Source organism: Bombina bombina, chromosome 5, assembly GCF_027579735.1.
Source record: "Bombina bombina isolate aBomBom1 chromosome 5, aBomBom1.pri, whole genome shotgun sequence".
Classification (NCBI taxonomy): Eukaryota; Metazoa; Chordata; class Amphibia; order Anura; family Bombinatoridae; genus Bombina; species Bombina bombina.
In genome coordinates this window covers 272153066-272172480 of record NC_069503.1, presented here as the reverse complement: position 1 = coordinate 272172480, position 19415 = coordinate 272153066, and the positions used below count along the sequence as shown (strand labels likewise).

Below are 19415 nucleotides of genomic sequence, written 5' to 3'. Positions count from 1 at the left end.
TGTGCTGTGTAATTTACTCTTGGTAAATGAAGAAAAACATAATTTATGCTTACCTGATAAATTCCTTTCTTCTGTTGTGTGATCAGTCCACGGGTCATCATTACTTCTGGGATATAACTCCTCCCCAACAGGAAATGCAAGAGGATTCACCCAGCAGAGCTGCATATAGCTCCTCCCCTCTACGTCAGTCCCAGTCATTCGACCAAGAATCAACGAGAAAGGAGTAACCAAGGGTGAAGTGGTGACTGGAGTATAATTTAAAAGATATTTACCTGCCTTAAAAACAGGGCGGGCCGTGGACTGATCACACAACAGAAGAAAGGAATTTATCAGGTAAGCATAAATTATGTTTTCTTCTGTTATGTGTGATCAGTCCACGGGTCATCATTACTTCTGGGATACCAATACCAAAGCAAAAGTACACGGATGACGGGAGGGAAAAGGCAGGCTCATTATACAGAAGGAACCACTGCCTGAAGAACCTTTCTCCCAAAAATAGCCTCCGAAGAAGCAAAAGTGTCAAATTTGTAAAATTTGGAAAAAGTATGAAGTGAAGACCAAGTTGCAGCCTTGCAAATCTGTTCAACAGAGGCCTCATTCTTAAAGGCCCAAGTGGAAGCCACAGCTCTAGTGGAGTGAGCTGTAATTCTTTCAGGAGGCTGCTGTCCAGCAGTCTCATAGGCTAAACGTATTATGTTACGAAGCCAAAAAGAGAGAGAGGTAGCAGAAGCTTTTTGACCTCTCCTCTGTCCAGAGTAAACGACAAACAAGGAAGAAGTTTGGCGAAAATCTTTAGTTGCCTGCAAGTAGAACTTGAGGGCACGAACTACATCCAGATTGTGTAAAAGACGTTCCTTCTTTGAAGAAGGATTTGGACACAAGGATGGGACAACAATCTCTTGATTGATGTTCCTGTTAGTGACTACCTTAGGTAAGAACCCAGGTTTAGTACGCAGAACTACCTTGTCTGAGTGAAAAATCAGATAAGGGGAATCACAATGTAAGGCTGATAACTCAGAGACTCTTCGAGCCGAGGAAATAGCCATTAAAAACAGAACTTTCCAAGATAACATTTTTATATCAATGGAATGAAGGGGTTCAAACGGAACACCCTGTAAAACGTTAAGAACTAAGTTTAAACTCCATGGTGGAGCAACAGCTTTAAACACAGGCTTGATCCTAGCTAAAGCCTGACAAAAGGACTGGACGTCTGGATTTTCTGACAGACGTCTGTGTAACAAGATGGACAGAGCTGAAATCTGTCCCTTTAATGAACTAGCTGATAAACCCTTTTCTAAACCTTCTTGTAGAAAAGACAGTATCCTAGCGATCCTAACCTTACTCCAGGAGTAACCTTTGGATTCGCACCAGTATAGGTATTTCCGCCATATTTTATGGTAAATCCTTCTGGTAACAGGCTTCCTAGCCTGAATTAGGGTATCAATAACCGACTCAGAAAAACCACGTTTTGATAAAATCAAGCGTTCAATTTCCAAGCAGTCAGCTTCAGAGAAGTTAGATTTTGATGTTTGAATGGACCCTGTATCAGAAGGTCCTGTCTTAGAGGTAGAGACCAAGGCGGACAGGATGACATGTCCACTAGATCTGCATACCAAGTCCTGCGTGGCCATGCAGGTGCTATTAGAATTACTGATGCTCTCTCCTGTTTGATTTTGGCAATCAATCGAGGAAGCAGCGGGAAGGGTGGAAACACATAAACCATCCTGAAGTTCCAAGGTGCTGTCAAAGCATCTATCAGAACTGCTCCCGGATCCCTGGATCTGGACCCGTAGTGAGGAAGTTTGGCGTTCTGGCGAGACGCCATGAGATCTATCTCTGGTTTGCCCCAACGTCGAAGTATTTGGGCAAAGACCTCCGGATGAAGTTCCCACTCCCCCGGATGAAAAGTCTGGCGACTCAAGAAATCCGCCTCCCAGTTCTCCACTCCCGGGATGTGGATTGCTGACAGGTGGCAAGAGTGAGACTCTGCCCAGCGAATTATCTTTGATACTTCCATCATTGCTAGGGAGCTTCTTGTCCCTCCCTGATGGTTGATGTAAGCTACAGTCGTGATGTTGTCCGACTGAAACCTGATGAACCCCCGAGTTGTTAACTGGGGCCAAGCCAGAAGGGCATTGAGAACTGCTCTCAATTCCAGAATGTTTATTGGAAGGAGACTCTCCTCCTGATTCCATAGTCCCTGAGCCTTCAGAGAATTCCAGACAGCGCCCCAACCTAGTAGGCTGGCGTCTGTTGTTACAATTGTCCAGTCTGGCCTGCTGAATGGCATCCCCCTGGACAGGTGTGGCCGATAAAGCCACCATAGAAGAGAATTTCTGGTCTCTTGATTCAGATTCAGAGTAGGGGACAAATCTGAGTAATCCCCATTCCACTGACTTAGCATGCATAATTGCAGCGGTCTGAGGTGTAGGCGTGCAAAAGGTACTATGTCCATTGCCGCTACCATTAAGCCGATCACCTCCATGCATTGAGCTACTGACGGGTGTTGAATGGAATGAAGGACGCGGCATGCATTTTGAAGCTTTGTTAACCTGTCTTCTGTCAGGTAAATCTTCATTTCTACAGAATCTATAAGAGTCCCCAAGAATGGAACTCTTGTGAGAGGAAAGAGAGAACTCTTCTTTTCGTTCACTTTCCATCCATGCGACCTTAGAAATGCCAGAACTAACTCTGTATGAGACTTGGCAGTTTGAAAGCTTGAAGCTTGAATTAGAATGTCGTCTAGGTACGGAGCTACCGAAATCCCTCGCGGTCTTAGTACCGCTAGAAGGGCACCCAGAACCTTTGTGAAGATTCTTGGAGCCGTAGCCAATCCGAATGGAAGAGCTACAAACTGGTAGTGCCTGTCTAAGAAGGCAAACCTTAGATACCGGTGATGATCTTTGTGGATCGGTATGTGAAGGTAAGCATCCTTTAAATCCACTGTGGTCATGTACTGACCCTCTTGGATCATGGGTAAGATTGTCCGAATAGTTTCCATTTTGAACGATGGAACTCTTAGGAATTTGTTTAGAGTCTTTAAATCTAAGATTGGCCTGAAAGTTCCCTCTTTTTTGGGAACCACAAACAGGTTTGAGTAGAACCCTTGTCCTTGTTCCGACCGCGGAACCGGATGGATCACTCCCATTAATAACAGATCTTGTACGCAGCGTAGAAACGCTTCTTTCTTTATCTGGTTTGTTGACAACCTTGACAGATGAAATCTCCCTCTTGGGGGAGATAATTTGAAGTCTAGAAGGTATCCCTGCGATATGATCTCTAGAGCCCAGGGATCCTGAACATCTCTTGCCCAGGCCTGGGCGAAGAGAGAGAGTCTGCCCCCCACTAGATCCGGTCCCGGATCGGGGGCTCTCGGTTCATGCTGTCTTTGGGGCAGCAGCAGGTTTCCTGGCCTGCTTGCTCTTGTTCCAGGACTGGTTAGGCTTCCAGCCTTGCCTGTAACGAGCAACAGCTCCTTCCTGTTTTGGTGCAGTGGAGGTTGATGCTGCTCCTGTTTTAAAGTTCCGAAAGGGACGAAAATTAGACTGTCTAGCCTTAGCTTTGGCTTTGTCTTGAGGTAGGGCGTGGCCCTTACCTCCTGTAATGTCAGCGATAATCTCTTTCAAACCGGGCCCAAATAAAGACTGCCCCTTGAAAGGTATATTAAGTAATTTGGACTTAGAAGTAACATCAGCTGACCAGGATTTTAGCCACAGCGCCCTACGTGCCTGTATGGCGAATCCTGAGTTCTTAGCCGTAAGTTTGGTTAAATGTACTACGGCCTCCGAAATGAAGGAATTAGCTAGTTTAAGGACTCTAAGCCTGTCCGTAATGTCGTCTAGCGTAGATGAACTAAGGTTCTCTTCAAGCGACTCAATCCAAAATGCTGCCGCAGCCGTAATCGGCGCGATACATGCAAGGGGTTGTAATATAAAACCTTGTTGAACAAACATTTTCTTAAGGTAACCCTCTAATTTTTTATCCATTGGATCTGAGAAAGCACAGCTATCCTCCACCGGGATAGTGGTACGCTTAGCTAAAGTAGAAACTGCTCCCTCCACCTTGGGGACCGTTTGCCATAAGTCCCGAGTGGTGGCGTCTATTGGAAACATCTTTCTAAATATTGGAGGGGGTGAGAACGGCACACCGGGTCTATCCCACTCCTTAGTAACAATTTCAGTTAGTCTCTTAGGTATAGGAAAAACGTCAGTACTCGCCGGTACCGCAAAGTATTTATCCAACCTACACAGTTTCTCTGGTATTGCAACGGTGTTACAATCGTTGAGAGCTGCTAAGACCTCCCCTAGTAATACACGGAGGTTCTCCAATTTAAATTTAAAATTTGAAATATCTGAGTCCAATCTGTTTGGATCAGAACCGTCACCCACAGAATGAAGCTCTCCGTCCTCATGCTCTGCGAGCTGTGACGCAGTATCAGACATGGCCCTAGCATTGTCAGCGCACTCTGTTCTCACCCCAGAGTGATCACGCTTGCCTCTTAGTTCTGGTAATTTAGACAAAACTTCAGTCATAACAGTAGCCATATCTTGTAATGTTATCTGTAATGGCCGCCCAGGTGTACTAGGCGCCAAAATATCACGCACCTCCCGGGCGGGAGATGCAGGTACTGCCGCGTGAGGCGAGTTAGTCGGCATAACTCTCCCCTCGCTGTTTGGTGAAATTTGTTCACATTGTACAGATTGACTTTTATTTAAAGTAGCATCAATACAGTTAGTACATAAATTTCTATTGGGCTCCACCTTGGCATTGGAACAAATGACACAGATATCATCCTCTGAGTCAGACATGTTTAACACACTAGCAAAAAACTTACAACTTGGTTATAATCTTTTTTAGCAAAAAACGTACTGTGCCTCAAAGAGGTACTAACGATTAAATGACAGTTGAAATAGTGAACTGAAAAACAGTTATAGCATCAAACTTTAAAACAACAAAACTTTTAGCAAAGGTTTGTTCCCATTAGTAAAATAACAATAATTAAATTTGACATAAAAAATACAAAGCAACGTTTTTATTCACAGTCACTATAAGAATTCTCACAGCTCTGCTGAGAGAATTTACCTCCCTTCAAAGAAGTTTGAAGACCCCTGAGATCTATCAGAGATGAACCGGATCATGCAGGAAAAATAAAAGTAACTGACTGGTATTTTTTGATGCGTAGCAAAGAGCGCCAAAACGGCCCCTCCCTCTCCCACACAGCAGTGAAGAGAAACGAAACTGTCACAAATAAAGCAAAAAAACTGCCAAGTGGAAAATAATGCCCAAATATTTATTCACACAGTACCTCAGCAATGTAAACGATTCTACATTCCAGCAAAAACGTTTAACATGATAAATAGTTATTAAAAAGGATTAGTGACCTTTAACAGAGTAGTTCCGGTGAAATACCATCCCCAGAATACTGAAGTGTATACATACATGTCATTTTAACGGTATGGCAGGATTTTCTCATCAATTCCATTCAGAAAATAAAAACTGCTACATACCTCAATGCAGATTCCTCTGCCCGCTGTCCCCTGATCTGAAGCCTTTACCTCCCTCAGATGGCCGAGAACAGCAATATGATCTTAACTACTCCGGTTAAAATCATAGTAAAAAACTCTGACAGATTCTTCCTCAAACTCTGCCAGAGAAGTAATAACACGCTCCGGTGCTATTTTAAAATAACAAACTTTTGATTGAAGTCATAAAAACTAAGTATAATCACCATAGTCCTCTCACACATCCTATCTAGTCGTTGGGTGCAAGAGAATGACTGGGACTGACGTAGAGGGGAGGAGCTATATGCAGCTCTGCTGGGTGAATCCTCTTGCATTTCCTGTTGGGGAGGAGTTATATCCCAGAAGTAATGATGACCCGTGGACTGATCACACATAACAGAAGAAACAGATGTCTATGTGTCTTTTGGAGACCAAAAAAGGCAGGAAAAATGCCAGTGGTTAAGGGGACTCCTCGTAGTCCCCTAAGCGATACAATAGAAAAAAATGAAGAAGTCCGGAGTCTTGTCCAAAAGTTAATAAAAATAATACTTTATTTCAATCCATGAAATTAAAAACAGGATAAACGAAACAGGAGGACTGGTCTTACGATTTCGGCATAGAGCTGTAATCATAGACATGACAATGCAGTATGTCCACCCTCTTTGACCAATTGCAGCTTAGCAGCTGCCTTTTTAAACAATTGATGACTGTTGGATTATTTAAAGTGAAGCAACCCCTTTAAATCAAGCTAACCTTGATTAACAGTAATTATTCTAGCAGAAGGGAAGGACAAATATACTAGGAAATAAACTTAAATTCACATCCAAAAGAACATAGGGACATAGGCTATTTACAATCTAGAATTAGGAACAAGACTGAAAAGTGCATGAAGTATTAAATGCATCATATCAATATCAATACACAGTTGTAAAAAACTTGTTGACTGGAATAGTGTAGACTGCTAAGGATATGGTCATTTAAACACTGAATCTATAACACCAAAATCGCAGCATGTGAAAAGATAATGCAACTCTGCGCTGTACATATTAATCAGATAAGCACATTAAACTGAGAGAATCAGAACAGTGTGGTAAAATCTCATTATGAGATGATAATCATACAAAGAAATACTAAATACAGTTCATCTATGTTATCATCATAAAATATTTAAACATCATAGATAGATAGAAATTGATGGAATAAACTAGGCTTGCCATATGCATTGTGAACTGGAACCCCTCTATTGTAGACTCACCATATAAAGATATATAGATATACTGTATATATATATGTGAGAATGTAGAGGAATGGGACCCTTTAAAATAAGTTCAGGTATCCAAAAGAGCAAATCCACTAAAAATTCTTAAACAATAAGAAACTGGTAGCTAATAATGGTTAGTAGAATGATATACAAAACCTATTCCCAGTAATTAATGATATCATACTCTGAATTAAACCCTCTGGCTAATTTAACCCCTTAATGACCACAGCACTTTTCCATTTTCTGTCCGTTTGGGACCAAGGCTATTTTTACATTTCTGCGGTGTTTGCGTTTAGCTGTAATTTTCCTCTTACTCATTTACTGTACCCCCACATATTATATACCGTTTTTCTCGTCATTAAATGGACTTTCTAAAGATACCATTATTTTCATCATATCTTATCATTTACTATAAAAAAATTATAAAATATGAGGAAAAAAATTGAAAAAAACACACTTTTTCTAACTTTGACCCCCAAAATCTGTTGCACATCTACAACCACCAAAAAACACCCATGCTAAAAAGTTTCTAAATTTTGTCCAGAGTTTAGAAATACCCAATGTTTACTTGTTCTTTGCTTCTTTTGCAAGTTATAGGGCCATAAATATAAGTAGCACTTTGCTATTTCCAAACCATTTTTTTTTTTTCAAAATTAGCGCTAGTTACATTGGGACACTGATTTCTTTCAGGAATCCCTGAATATCAATTGACATGTATATAATTTTTTTAGTAGACATCCCAAAGTATTGATCTAGGCCCATTTTGGTATATTTCATGCCACCATTTCACCGCCAAATGCGATCAAATACAAAAAAAACGTTCACTTTTTCACAAATTTTTTCACAAACTTTTGGTTTCTCACTGAAATTATTTACAAACAGCTTGTGCAATTATGGCATAAATGGTTGAAAAATCTTCTCTGGGATCCCCTTTGTTCAGAAATAGCAGACATATATGGCTTTGGCATTGCTTTTTGGTAATTAGAAGGCCGCAAAATGCCGCTGCGCACCACACATGTATTATGCCCAGCAGTGCAGGGGTTAATTAGGGAGCTTGTATGGAGCTTGTAGGGTTAATTTTAGCTTTAGTGTAGTGTAGTAGACAACCCAAAGTATTGATCTAGGCCCATTTTGGTATATTTCATGCCACCATTTCACCGCCAAATGCGATCAAATAAAAAAAAATGTTCCCTTTTTCACAAACTTTAGGTTTCTCACTGAAATTATTTACAAACAGCTTGTGCAATTATGGAACAAATGGTTGTAAATGCTTCTCTGGGATCCCCTTTGTTCAGAAATAGCAGACATATATGGCTTTGGTGTTTCTTTTTGGTAATTAGAAGGCCGCAAAATGCCACTGCGCACAACACGTGAATTATGCCCAGCAGTGAAGGGGTTAATTAGGTAGCTTGTAGAGAGCTTGCAGGGTTAATTTTAGCTTTAGTGTAGAGCTCAGCCTCCCACCTGAAACATCAGACCCCCTGATCCCTCCCAAACAGCTCTCTTCCCTCCCCCACCCCACAATTGTCCCCGCCATTTTAAGTACTGGCAGAAACTCTGCCAGTACTAAAATTAAAGGTATATTTGGGCTTTTTAGTTTGTTTTTTTTTAAGCATATTTACATATGCTGCTGTGTAGGATTCCCCCTTAGCCCCCAACCTCACTGATCCCCACCAAACAGCTGTCTAACCCTCGCCCTCTGCCTTAATAGGCGCCATCTTGGGTACTGGCAGCTGTCTGCCAGTACCCAGTTAAGAAAAAAGTGTTGTTTTTTTTTTAGAAAAAATCCCTTTTTCTGTAGTGTAGCTTCTCCCCCCACCCAAGACCAACCCTCCACCACTCCAAAATCACTTTGATTATTAGTTGATTTACATTTTAGTGTCCTTTTGCCCCACATGTGTATTTAAACATTTCTGTAGTATAGCGGCTCCCACCCGCCCCGTGCACGCGCCCGCCCGCCGCCCCCCGTGCGCGGGCCCACGCGCGCCCCCGTCAGCTCCGCCCGCGCGCCCCCGTCAGCTCCGCCCCCGATCCCGCCCCCCTCCACCTTAAACAGCACACCGATGGCCGCCCACCCGCCTCCCAAGTCGGCTCCCACCCACCAACGATACCGGCCACCGATGTCCGGTGCAGAGAGGGCCACAGAGTGGCTCTCTCTGCATCGGATGGCCATGTAAGGTTATTGCAGGATGCCTCCATCACTGCAATAACCGGAAAGCAGCTGGAAGCGATCAGGATCGCTTCCAGCTGCTTTCCACACCGAGGACGTGCAGGGTACGTCCTCAGGCGTTAACTGCCTATTTTTTGAGGACGTACCCTGCACGTCCTCGGTCATTAAGGGGTTAAAGATCCAGAAAATGTCTTGCCTAGATAACATCCTATCCCTGTTGCCTCCTCTGCTGGAAATTTTAACATCCTCTATTGCTCACCATCTAAATGTGTTTTTGTGGTATTTTGATTGTGAACATCTTAAACAATGTCTAGAAAGATCAGAACATCTCTTTTCATTGGTAATATAACCAAGATGTTCCCTTATTCGTGCGCGTACATCCTTTTACATATTTCAGAATATTCTGAAAAATATTTAGTGATGAAAAGTGGCTGCTGTGTGTTTGAATTCCTGTATTTAGGGGCCCATTTATCAAAGGGCTTGCGGACCTGATCCGACACTGCGGATCAGGTCCGCAAGACCTCGCTAAATGCGGAGAGCAATACGCTCTCCACATTTAACATTGCACCAGCAGCTCACAAGAGCTGCTGGTGCAACGCCGCCCCCTGCTGAATCGGCCGCCAGCAGGGAGCTGTCAATCAACCCGATCGTATTCGATCGGGTTGATTTCCGGTGATTCCTGTCCGCCTGCTCAGAGCAGGCGGACAGGGTTATGGAGCAGCGGTCTTTAGACCGCTGCTTCATAACTTGTGTTTCTGGCGAGTCTGAAGACTCGCCAGAAACACGGCCCTTCAAGCTCCGTACGGAGCTTGATAAATGGGCCTGCTAGAGTGGAAGGTGGCCTCTCTAGCCACTGTGCTTACCTCATCTGAGATGTCATTGACCAATTTATTACAATAACATCTATTTTTAAAGCGTTTTTTAGATCAGTACTCTGTGATAGTCAACCACATCTGAACAAATCCTTTTAGTTCTGATGAATTGGCTTTTTACAATGTCCTTAAAAACGTGCTTGGGATGGGCACTCTTTGCATCAAGGAGGGCATTCCCTGAAATCTTTTTACGGTATAAGTCGGTTTTTACCTGCTGAGAGTTTATATTTCCTGACAATATAACATCCAAATAACAGATGCTATTTTTGTTCCATTCAAAAGTAAATGTAACCCCTGTGTCTTGGTGATTCAAAAAAATTGACAAACTTTTCAGCGTTTTCTTTGTCAGAGTCCCATATATATATATAAAGAGGAGGTCATTGATGAACACAATATGTTCCTTAAGAGGGTTAATATCTGCATATATGTAGGTGCGTTCGAGCCACCCCACAAATATGTTTGCATACCATGGGGCACATTTTGCCCCCATCGCAGTACCTTTTAACTGCAAATAAAAAGAAAGAATTGCGTTTAGGCAAAAAAAGTGTCACTTGCAAAATATACTGCTTTTCTGACAATGTCATTATCTAGATCCAAAAAATACTTGATGGCCTGCAACCCTTTATTGTGGGGTATACTGGAATACAGGGAGACAACATCGATTGTCAACCAACTGTATTGTTCTTGCCACTGGAAGTCTTTTAAGAGGCCCAAAACATGTGTGGTGTCCCTTATATAGCTGTGTAGTTTCAATACTATTTTTTGTTTATCCTGTTTTTAATTTCATAGATTGAAATAAAGTATTATTTTTATTAACTTTTGGACAAGGCTCCGGACTTCTTAATTTTTCTTAATTTTTTTTCTACGTTTATTTAGTGTTTGATGTGAGGGGATGGCGGTTTAGGGGTTAATAGTTTAATTTAGGTAGTTGTGATGTGGGGGACAGCGGTTTAGGGGTTAATAGGTTTATTTAGTGTTGGCAATGTGGGGGGGAAGGCGGTTTTGAGGTCAATAGGTTTTTATTTAGTTTTTGCAACGTGGAGGGACGGCGGTTTAGATAATTTGGTTTCGGCATATTCCTTATGTTAAGTTAAATAGTTTTTATGATTTATTCGTTATTTCGGATCCATTCTTTATTTATATTCATTATTCTATTCTAAACTTTAGAATAGAATAATAAATATGAATAAAGAATGGATCAGAAATAACGAATGGATCCGAAAAAACGATTTAACATAACTAGTATGCCAAAACCAAATTATTTAACTAATGAAAACTAAACAATTTGTTTTCGATGTGCACATGTCTTATGGGTATTATCACAAAGGTGACTGGTTGTTTCTGCTTTTGTTCAGAAACTGATCTCATTTGTTTCTGGTCAGTTTTCTCATGTCTATTTTTAACTGTTTATGTTCTTTGTTTTCTTTGTATATTTTATTGTGCTTTTAAATGCTGCATTTGTAGCTATAAAAGAAAGGAAAGCAAAATAGGAGTCTGGTCATTTTTTTATAGGAAGAATACCTTTACAGCAAGTAACAAAATATAATCTTAATTCCGAAAAAGGACAGTATGGAAAATGCAAAAAATCTAACAGAGTCATTTGAAAATGTAATTCCCAATTCAGTCTCAACTTTTTTGGAACATGTTGCATTCATCAGATTTGAAATGAGTGTATATTTTCAAAAAAAAGTAAAACATCAAACAATGTGTTTTCAATATAGTACAGGGTGAATTGGATTTTCAAATTACTCTTTTTGTTTGTTTGCATTTTCCATAATCAGAATTGGGGTTGTAAGCAAGCTTAAAACTATTAACCCTTCAGCATCTGTGTAGCAGATCACCACAAATAACCGTAGTTTATATAGATGTTACACAGCCTAAAATTAGACAGTGACATTACCTCAATATGTTTAACCTGCTAACTACAGTGTTGGGGGCTGCTGGAATTGACAACTATATATGTAGACATGTTGAGGAGCTGTTTTTTGTGTATGTTTTACTTACATGCTAAAAACACTATTAAAAATATAACAAGTAGGTGACATTTTATGAGGTAATAATTCATTTCTGATCTTTGCTGCTGCAGTGATTGTGGGTAGTAGGTTAACAATCCTAGAAATACCCTAGTAAATCTGCATTTGTTTTGTAAGTTCTGTGAATTCCAAGCACATGTAGAGCCTGATGTCTTAAGCTCCTGCTAAGCAAAGGATCATTATATACATGGGGGCAATAACACATGCCCCACACTGTGCAACACACTGCATTCTACCCTCTGTGGTATTGTATACAACATCTCATGGTTCCCCTTACCTGACACCTGACTACAGACTGCTAAACTTTGGTTCAAAAGAAGACTACATAAAAAAAAGCCACATCAACTTAAAAAGCAGGGACTGGAAGCAAAAAAAAACAAAACAGGACTTTCCCTGGAAAAACGAGATTGTTGGTAATTATTCTTGAGACGTGTGTGCTCCTAAACCTACCACAGTGTGCTGCCATAGCAAGGATACCAAGTGAAAGATTTGAAATAAATTGGAACTTTTTTTCTAATTGTAATCTCTGTCTTAATTATGAGAGTTTAATTTTGACTTCTTTGTCCCTGTAAAATTCTATAATATTACCTAAAACTATTGCTGTACAAAACATAATTATTGTATAATGTATTAACACAGGGAAAGAAGATACCCCGTCATTGCTTGGTCTGTGTGGCTCTCTAACATCGGTTGCAAGCTACAAGTCTCTCACAAGCCTCAAGTCCAGTGAATATTTGGCAAGCCCCACAACAGAAGTTACAACTCCAGGATTAACCCCATCATGAAGAAATCAATATAAAAAAAACCGGACAGGCTTTTTGTGTTGTGTGCATTCAAACTACATTCCATCTCATCATGGATATGAAGAAGATGCCTTGTAATGACAGAGATTTTATATAATTTTTGTTTTGCTACTCCGAAATTATTTTCTTTTTTATTATGTTTCAAACTACCTGCAGAACTGGAAATGTAATAGTGCAGAATGTATAAAGAAAAGAATGGTTATTTTTTTTTATGCTGTATTTTTTTGTGTGTGTGATGTCTACATGAAAATATTTCACCTCTCAACATTATAGAGTTAAAAAAACATTACTGGAATGGTATCGCTCATGAATTCATTTTACAGTTCCAAGTAATTTAATTATTGTATTATCAATATATTTTTTTACATTGTTAGAAAAAAAACTGTTTTGTTAAAAACTACATTTTTGCATATGTAGTGGAAAAAAATATATGTTGCTCATGAATGATCACAATTTTAACACCATCACACTTAGTGGGTCTGTTTATGAGGGTTTATACAATTTTTTTTATCCTGTTCTACATTTTAGTCATTTCTGTTGATGTACGAATACATTATAGGTAGAAAAATCAGAGACAGATAAAACAAATGTATTTTAACAGCAAAGATCTTTTGACAAACCCAAAGAAAAGTGAAGAATGTTAACTAAAATATATACAGAACTACACAAGAATTGGCTGGATAGTTGGAAATAAAAATGGTCAAATATTCAGCCTAATGGCAAAATGTATTCTGTGATTGGACAGGATTCACGTTGTGAACCTGTTTGTATTCCATCTCCGATTGTCAGGTGCATATGTTCCCTATATTTACCATTGTAAGAGTGAATGTCCCCTACCCTTGTGCAACCAGTTGCGTGAGAGTAGTGCTCGTCATTCACCTCGGTCAAATTAATCCGGGGGGATTTTCACTCCCCAAATCCAAGTTGGCGAGAGGGTTTATGAAGCAGCAGTCTAAACCGCTGCTTCATAAATATCAGTTGCAGGCTCAGATAAACCAGCCTGCAACTGATCGAAGTATTCACCTCATGATAAATCTTGCCCTAATAAGGGTTTTGTTGCATATTGGAGAAAACATAATATTTACTCATCCTGTACTGTTCTTTGCAGTTAGTTATCAAAGTACTAACTGCTGGATAGGTTATGCTTTTACACATCATTAATTACACAGATATGTCTCATCTGACAGATATGAAACAAGCAGTAAATATATATAGTGGAGAGGCCAAAAAGCAAATTCTGTAACCTGCAAATCGAAAAATCTTGTTTAGTCAGTTTGCAGCACTTTGAAATCCAAGGTTACAGATTTTGCTTTTTGGCCTCTCTAGGGAGTGTGAGATTAAGCACAGTTTTTATACAAAACCAATTGTGGCGTTTTTTTTTTTTTTTTTTTAAAGCAAACGTGTTTTTACTAAATAGCTGACCACATCTTCCATTCTACAGGCACCAATCATTTTAATCTGATACATAATCAAGCTTGGCCTTGCAAATTTAGCCATCTAAACCAGACATTAAGTCCAATAGACCACTGCAAATGAGTGTGGTTATGTTTAATAATTAAATATCTTCCCCCTTTAAGCCACTTGCTGACAAAAGATGATGACTTTAGTGTCTAGGATGTAATATACATTTTGGTTCTATGAGAATATATATATATATTTTATTTTTTTTTAACAACTTTTAAACTATAGATTTCACAAGCTGTGCCGAATTGAAAATGCAAACAATGGCAACAATTGTATATGGTAACACATCATTTGCCCAATAGCATCCTATGTTGTGTATTATATTTTGCTTGATTTGTATAATGGTATGTTTGTTTTGTTCTGTATTTTTTTTATATCATGGTAGAATCTTTGCACTTATTTTCCTTATTATGTAACAGCCATGCACGACAGCTATGCAGTGTTTCTGGAAGCAAAAGAGTGGAAAAAAAACAACAGATTTGCGCATCTAAACCAGCTGTGCACAACAGGTGCCAAAAGCCATATGTATACCCCAATGTCTCTGTCAGAGGCCTGTTTAGTGTCATGGAATTCTCTAGAATACATTCTATTTGTTCTTTAAAAAAAAAAAAAAAAAAACACATTCCATTGTCTTCCCTACAACTTCTCATACATTTTTTTCTGTTTCATCTCCTAACAATGAATATGATCTCAGAGTTAATATTATTGCAAAGTGTTGCCTTTTACAGATGCATTATACAAATAGGGCAGTGCACCCTACTTACATTTAAAAAACAAACAAACAGATTTTTGACTTGTACACAGTTCAAGGATTGTATGGAAAAATATTTTATATTTTTTAATTATCTAATTTACAAAAATCATTTAATGAATGTTCATTTTGAAATTGCAGTTTATTTACTTATGGATTATAAATGTTGCCTTATGCAGCAGTACTGTACATATGCGCCTCCAATTTGTAGATGCCCATTGATTATACTGGAGCACATCACCATCCATGATGCTTTGCATAACATTTTTTTTTTTGTCACAGCCTTCTGTTTTATATTTAATTACTTGTATAATGTTGTGTGTGTTTTGTTTGTTTTTTTCCTTCAAAATCCAAAGATGTTCTACAACATGAATTGTAAATATTGTTTTTTAAAAACTTGGTATAGCATATAGGGAGCTCAAAATAAGGGTTCTGTAATAGGGTAAGTTTATGTAAAATGTTCAAAAAGCTGAAGGATCTATTATTTAAAATGCCAGTCTGTTTTTATGTCAATTGTGAAATAAGTTTAACTACAAAGCAGGAAATGGGAGACGTTTTATATGGCGTAAAACAAAAATGATCTCAGTTATCACAACATACTTACTGCCACATGTTTTATAATTTACACATAGTGTTCTTCCTTATTTAACTTACTTTGTCCTCTGCATAAGATAGATTTGCAGATACAGAAAGTGTATTTTGTTCATTAAAGATCAAGAATGTTTACAAGAATTACTGTATGTATGTATATATATAAAAAAACACCTTTCCTGAATTCTCACTAAGATGTTTTTGCTTACATTTATTAGTATCATCAGCTTGTAGTTTACAATGTTTGTTTAACTTATGCCAGGCAAATAAATGTATTCTGATTTCTAAATATATTTTCCTCTCAATGCCATTTGTCTGAAACATTTACTCTTTGGTACTTGTTTTCTAATACAGGATAATATACATGATTATTAAAGCAAGCATGGTTTATCGAATTCTTAGATGATATGCAATCCTAAAAATAATAATTCTAGGTCACCAGTAGTAGTTGCAGCAGTTTATAATTTGATTAAAATACCTGGTTCTTGCCTTACCTTTTAAATAGCCACGTGGTAGTTGACTGGAGATAGACATTCTTGGGGCAATCAAGCTTTCCGATATTCTTAATGGCATTCAGACCATGCCAAGCTTATTCAGATGCAACTCCCTTCCATTTTATTGTTAGGAGGAGAATAAGTAAACTTTTGACAGAAACAAAATGAGATACACTCATAGTAATCCTATTCTACTGACAAATCAGAAAAATGAGTCTGGGATACTTAACTTGCAGACAAAGGCCCAAGCTGTCTTGTGTTGAAAGTCAACTTTAAAATTCAACATATGCTTTAGTTTAAAATGATGTAGTAAAACCTATTTAACTATATTTTAATCTTAAGGAGGAAAAACATGCTTAAAATAGAAAAAAAAAATATTACTAGAGCTTTGAAGAAAGAAAACACATCAATGAGAACACATCTTTCATTGAAGCAAAAAGCATGTGGGCCTATAACTGGGTGGAAATTATGTCAGATGTCCCCTAAACTTCAGACTAAAAGATTAAATGATCAGAAGGTTAGTACCAGCACTTTTAGCGCTCAATAGTAAAATGTACGATAAGGAAAAGGAACTAGCGAAGTGGCCACTTTGCCTTGCAAAGATAACTTGCTTCAAAACTAGGTCCTGAATTTAGAAGAACAGCAGTATGAATTAGTTTACTTTGTAATCTACTTAATGCAAGACATATTTCAAGTGGTTCACCACATCTACCTCATGTTTAGATAACCCTTTCTTTCATGTAATTGGCAAGAGTCCATGAGCTAATGACGTATGGGATATACAATCCTACCAGGAGGGGCAAAGTTTCCCAAACCTCAAAATGCCTATAAATACATCCCTCACCACACCCACAATTCAGTTTTTACAAACTTTGTCTCCTATGGAGGTGGTGAAGTAAGTTTGTGCTAGATTTCTACGTTGATATGCGCTTCTCAGCTTTTTTGAAGCCCGGTTCCTCTCAGAGTGCAGTGAATGACAGAGGGATGTGAAGGGAGTATTACCTATTGAATACAATGGTCATCCTAACGGGGATCTATTTCATAGGTTCTCTGTTATCGGCCGTAGAGATTCATCTCCTACCTCCCTTTTCAGATCAACGATATACTCTTTTATAACATTACCTCTGCTGATTCTCATTTCAGTACTGGTTTGGCTATCTACTTTATGTAGATGAGTGTCTTTTGGTAAGTATGTTTCCTTTATTTAAGACACTCTCAGCTATGGTTTGGCACTTTATATTTAAAGTTCTAAATAAATGTTTGTACTTATATTTGCCATGATTCAGGTTTTTCAGTATATTTCCTTTTTGCAGACTGTCAGTTTCATATTTGGGAAATGCATATAAAAAATAAATTCTTACCTGAAGTTTTCAAAATTGACTCTCTTTTCTAAATTGCGGGCTGTTAGACTTGCGGGAGCGCAAAATGCTATAATTTATTGCGTCATTCTTGGCACGAGAATTACGTTTGTTGACATAATTTCGTCATTTCCGGCGTCTTAGTTGGCGCCAAGTTTTTTCACGTGGTTGCGTCATCTATGACGCTCGTGTTTGTTGCAGACGTTTTTGGCGCCAAAAAATATTTTGTCAGTTGTGGGCGTCATACTTGGCACCAAACTTTTGACATTATTTAAGACGTCATTTCTTTTTGCTTCTGGTTTCCAGAGGCTTATTTTGTTTTGCATTTCTTTCCCATTCCTGAAACTGTCATATAAGGAAACTGATATTTTGCTTTATATGTTGTTTTTTGTCTTACATTTGCAAGATATCTCAAAACTGTTCCTGTTTCAGAAAACACTGTTAGATTCCTGCTGACTGATATCAGTCCTACCAAAGCTAAGTTCATTTATTTTAATGTTATGAATTTTTATCTTTAGCTATGGTTTGTAATGAAAATTTCCATCAGTATTAATGCATTGTCTATTGCTATTCTTTTAACATCTAATGTACAAGATATACCTGGGAATTTATAAGAATATTTTTCTGATTCTATTCAGAAGGCTTTGTCTGCCATCCCGCCTTCTAATAAAATGTAAAGGTCTTTTTTAAACTTCTCATTTAGTTGATGAATTTTCAAATGACCGACAACATACTGAATTATCCTTCATCAGATATTGACACTAACAAATCTACTTTTTTTATTTTTAAATGGAGTACATTTGTTCTTTGTTGAAAAAGTGTTGATTATATAGGGCTCTATTTATCATTCCTATTCTCCTAAAAGTTCTCATGAGAAATAATTCTCCTATTTATCATTCAAAAATACTCCTAAAATTGGGCAAGTTCGACTGTAAAATTCTCCTACTCTGTTCTAACTCTCCTTGGAGAACATGTTCTCCAAAAAAAGGGTTAAATTAGATCTTTTTAGTCGTACTCATATAGTTCTCATAATTCTCCTAGTTACAAATGTATCATTTATATTCTCCTGTGGAGGACTGAAAGTTATCCTGCAAGTTCCTACCTTAAAGTTCTCCATAGTTAAAGAGGAGAACAGCATTAGAAATCTATTCTCTACCAGTTGTAGAAGCAGATACACACAAAAAGGGCTCTATAAGGTGTAAAAATTATCTATAACAAAGCACAATAATAATGGTTATTGGAGTGCAATAATAATTTATGATGGAGTAAAAAAATATATATAATGGAGCACCAAAATAATATATAACAGCACAAAAATGATATCTATTGGGGCATAAAAATAAGATATAAAAAGCGCTAAAATTGAAGCACTAAAACAATGAAAATGTAGATCTATTTTCTTATATGAAAATTTGCTGAAGAGAGGCGTTAACAAAGCTACTAGGAAGGCTGTATAAAGATTTCTATTGATTTATATATGATTGACATGGAGAATAGTTGCTTATTTTTAGTGATAAATAAGGAGAAGATACTAATCCGACTGGATAAATTTATCATTAGTTCTCCCCAGCTCTCCCATGGAGAAAAAAACAACTTTTTTATGATAAATATGGCCGCCCATGTGCTCCTCTCCTAAGGAGAGCTGTGGAGAACTGATAAGAGAACAGAAAGGAGAATTCCCCAAATGATTGATAAATGGAGCCCATAGGATATTGAGGAGACTAGTCCTCTTGATTTTAAGGCTAGCTAACATTTAAATTCTGTTTATTAACCTCCTGTGGTTACTTCAGGGTTTTTTTTTTCCAGTTCCTAATACTAGGGAATGGAATAGGCCTGGTACTTCTTTTATGCCTTCTTTAAGGTTTTAAAAATTGTATCCTTGGCCAGCAGTTAGTTTGGAGTTTTGGGAAAAGATCCCCAAAGTTGATGGGTCTCTCTCTACTCTTGCTAAATGTACTACTATTCCTATTGAAGATAGTATCTATTTTAAAGATCCTTCAGATGGGAAACTTGTATCTTATCTAAGGAAAATTAATTTATTTTCAGGTCTTTTTCTTAGGCCTGCAATTTCTTTGGCTGATGTTGCAGCTGTTTCATCTTTTTTGGTTGGAAACTTT

The 19415-nt window shown here is 38.3% G+C and overlaps 1 protein-coding gene across 1 annotated transcript in view; it reads left to right on the top strand.

The window, feature by feature from the left end:
* RUNDC3B (RUN domain containing 3B) overlaps window positions 1–15735 on the top strand; it is an 848400-nt gene extending 832665 nt beyond the window's left edge. Inside the window, 2 exon segments of the mRNA XM_053713995.1 lie at window positions 3494–3498; window positions 12477–15735. Of these exon segments, the coding sequence (XP_053569970.1) occupies window positions 3494–3498; window positions 12477–12622 (151 nt within the window). The 3' untranslated portion in view covers window positions 12623–15735.
* Window positions 15736–19415: the final 3680 nt, after the last annotated feature.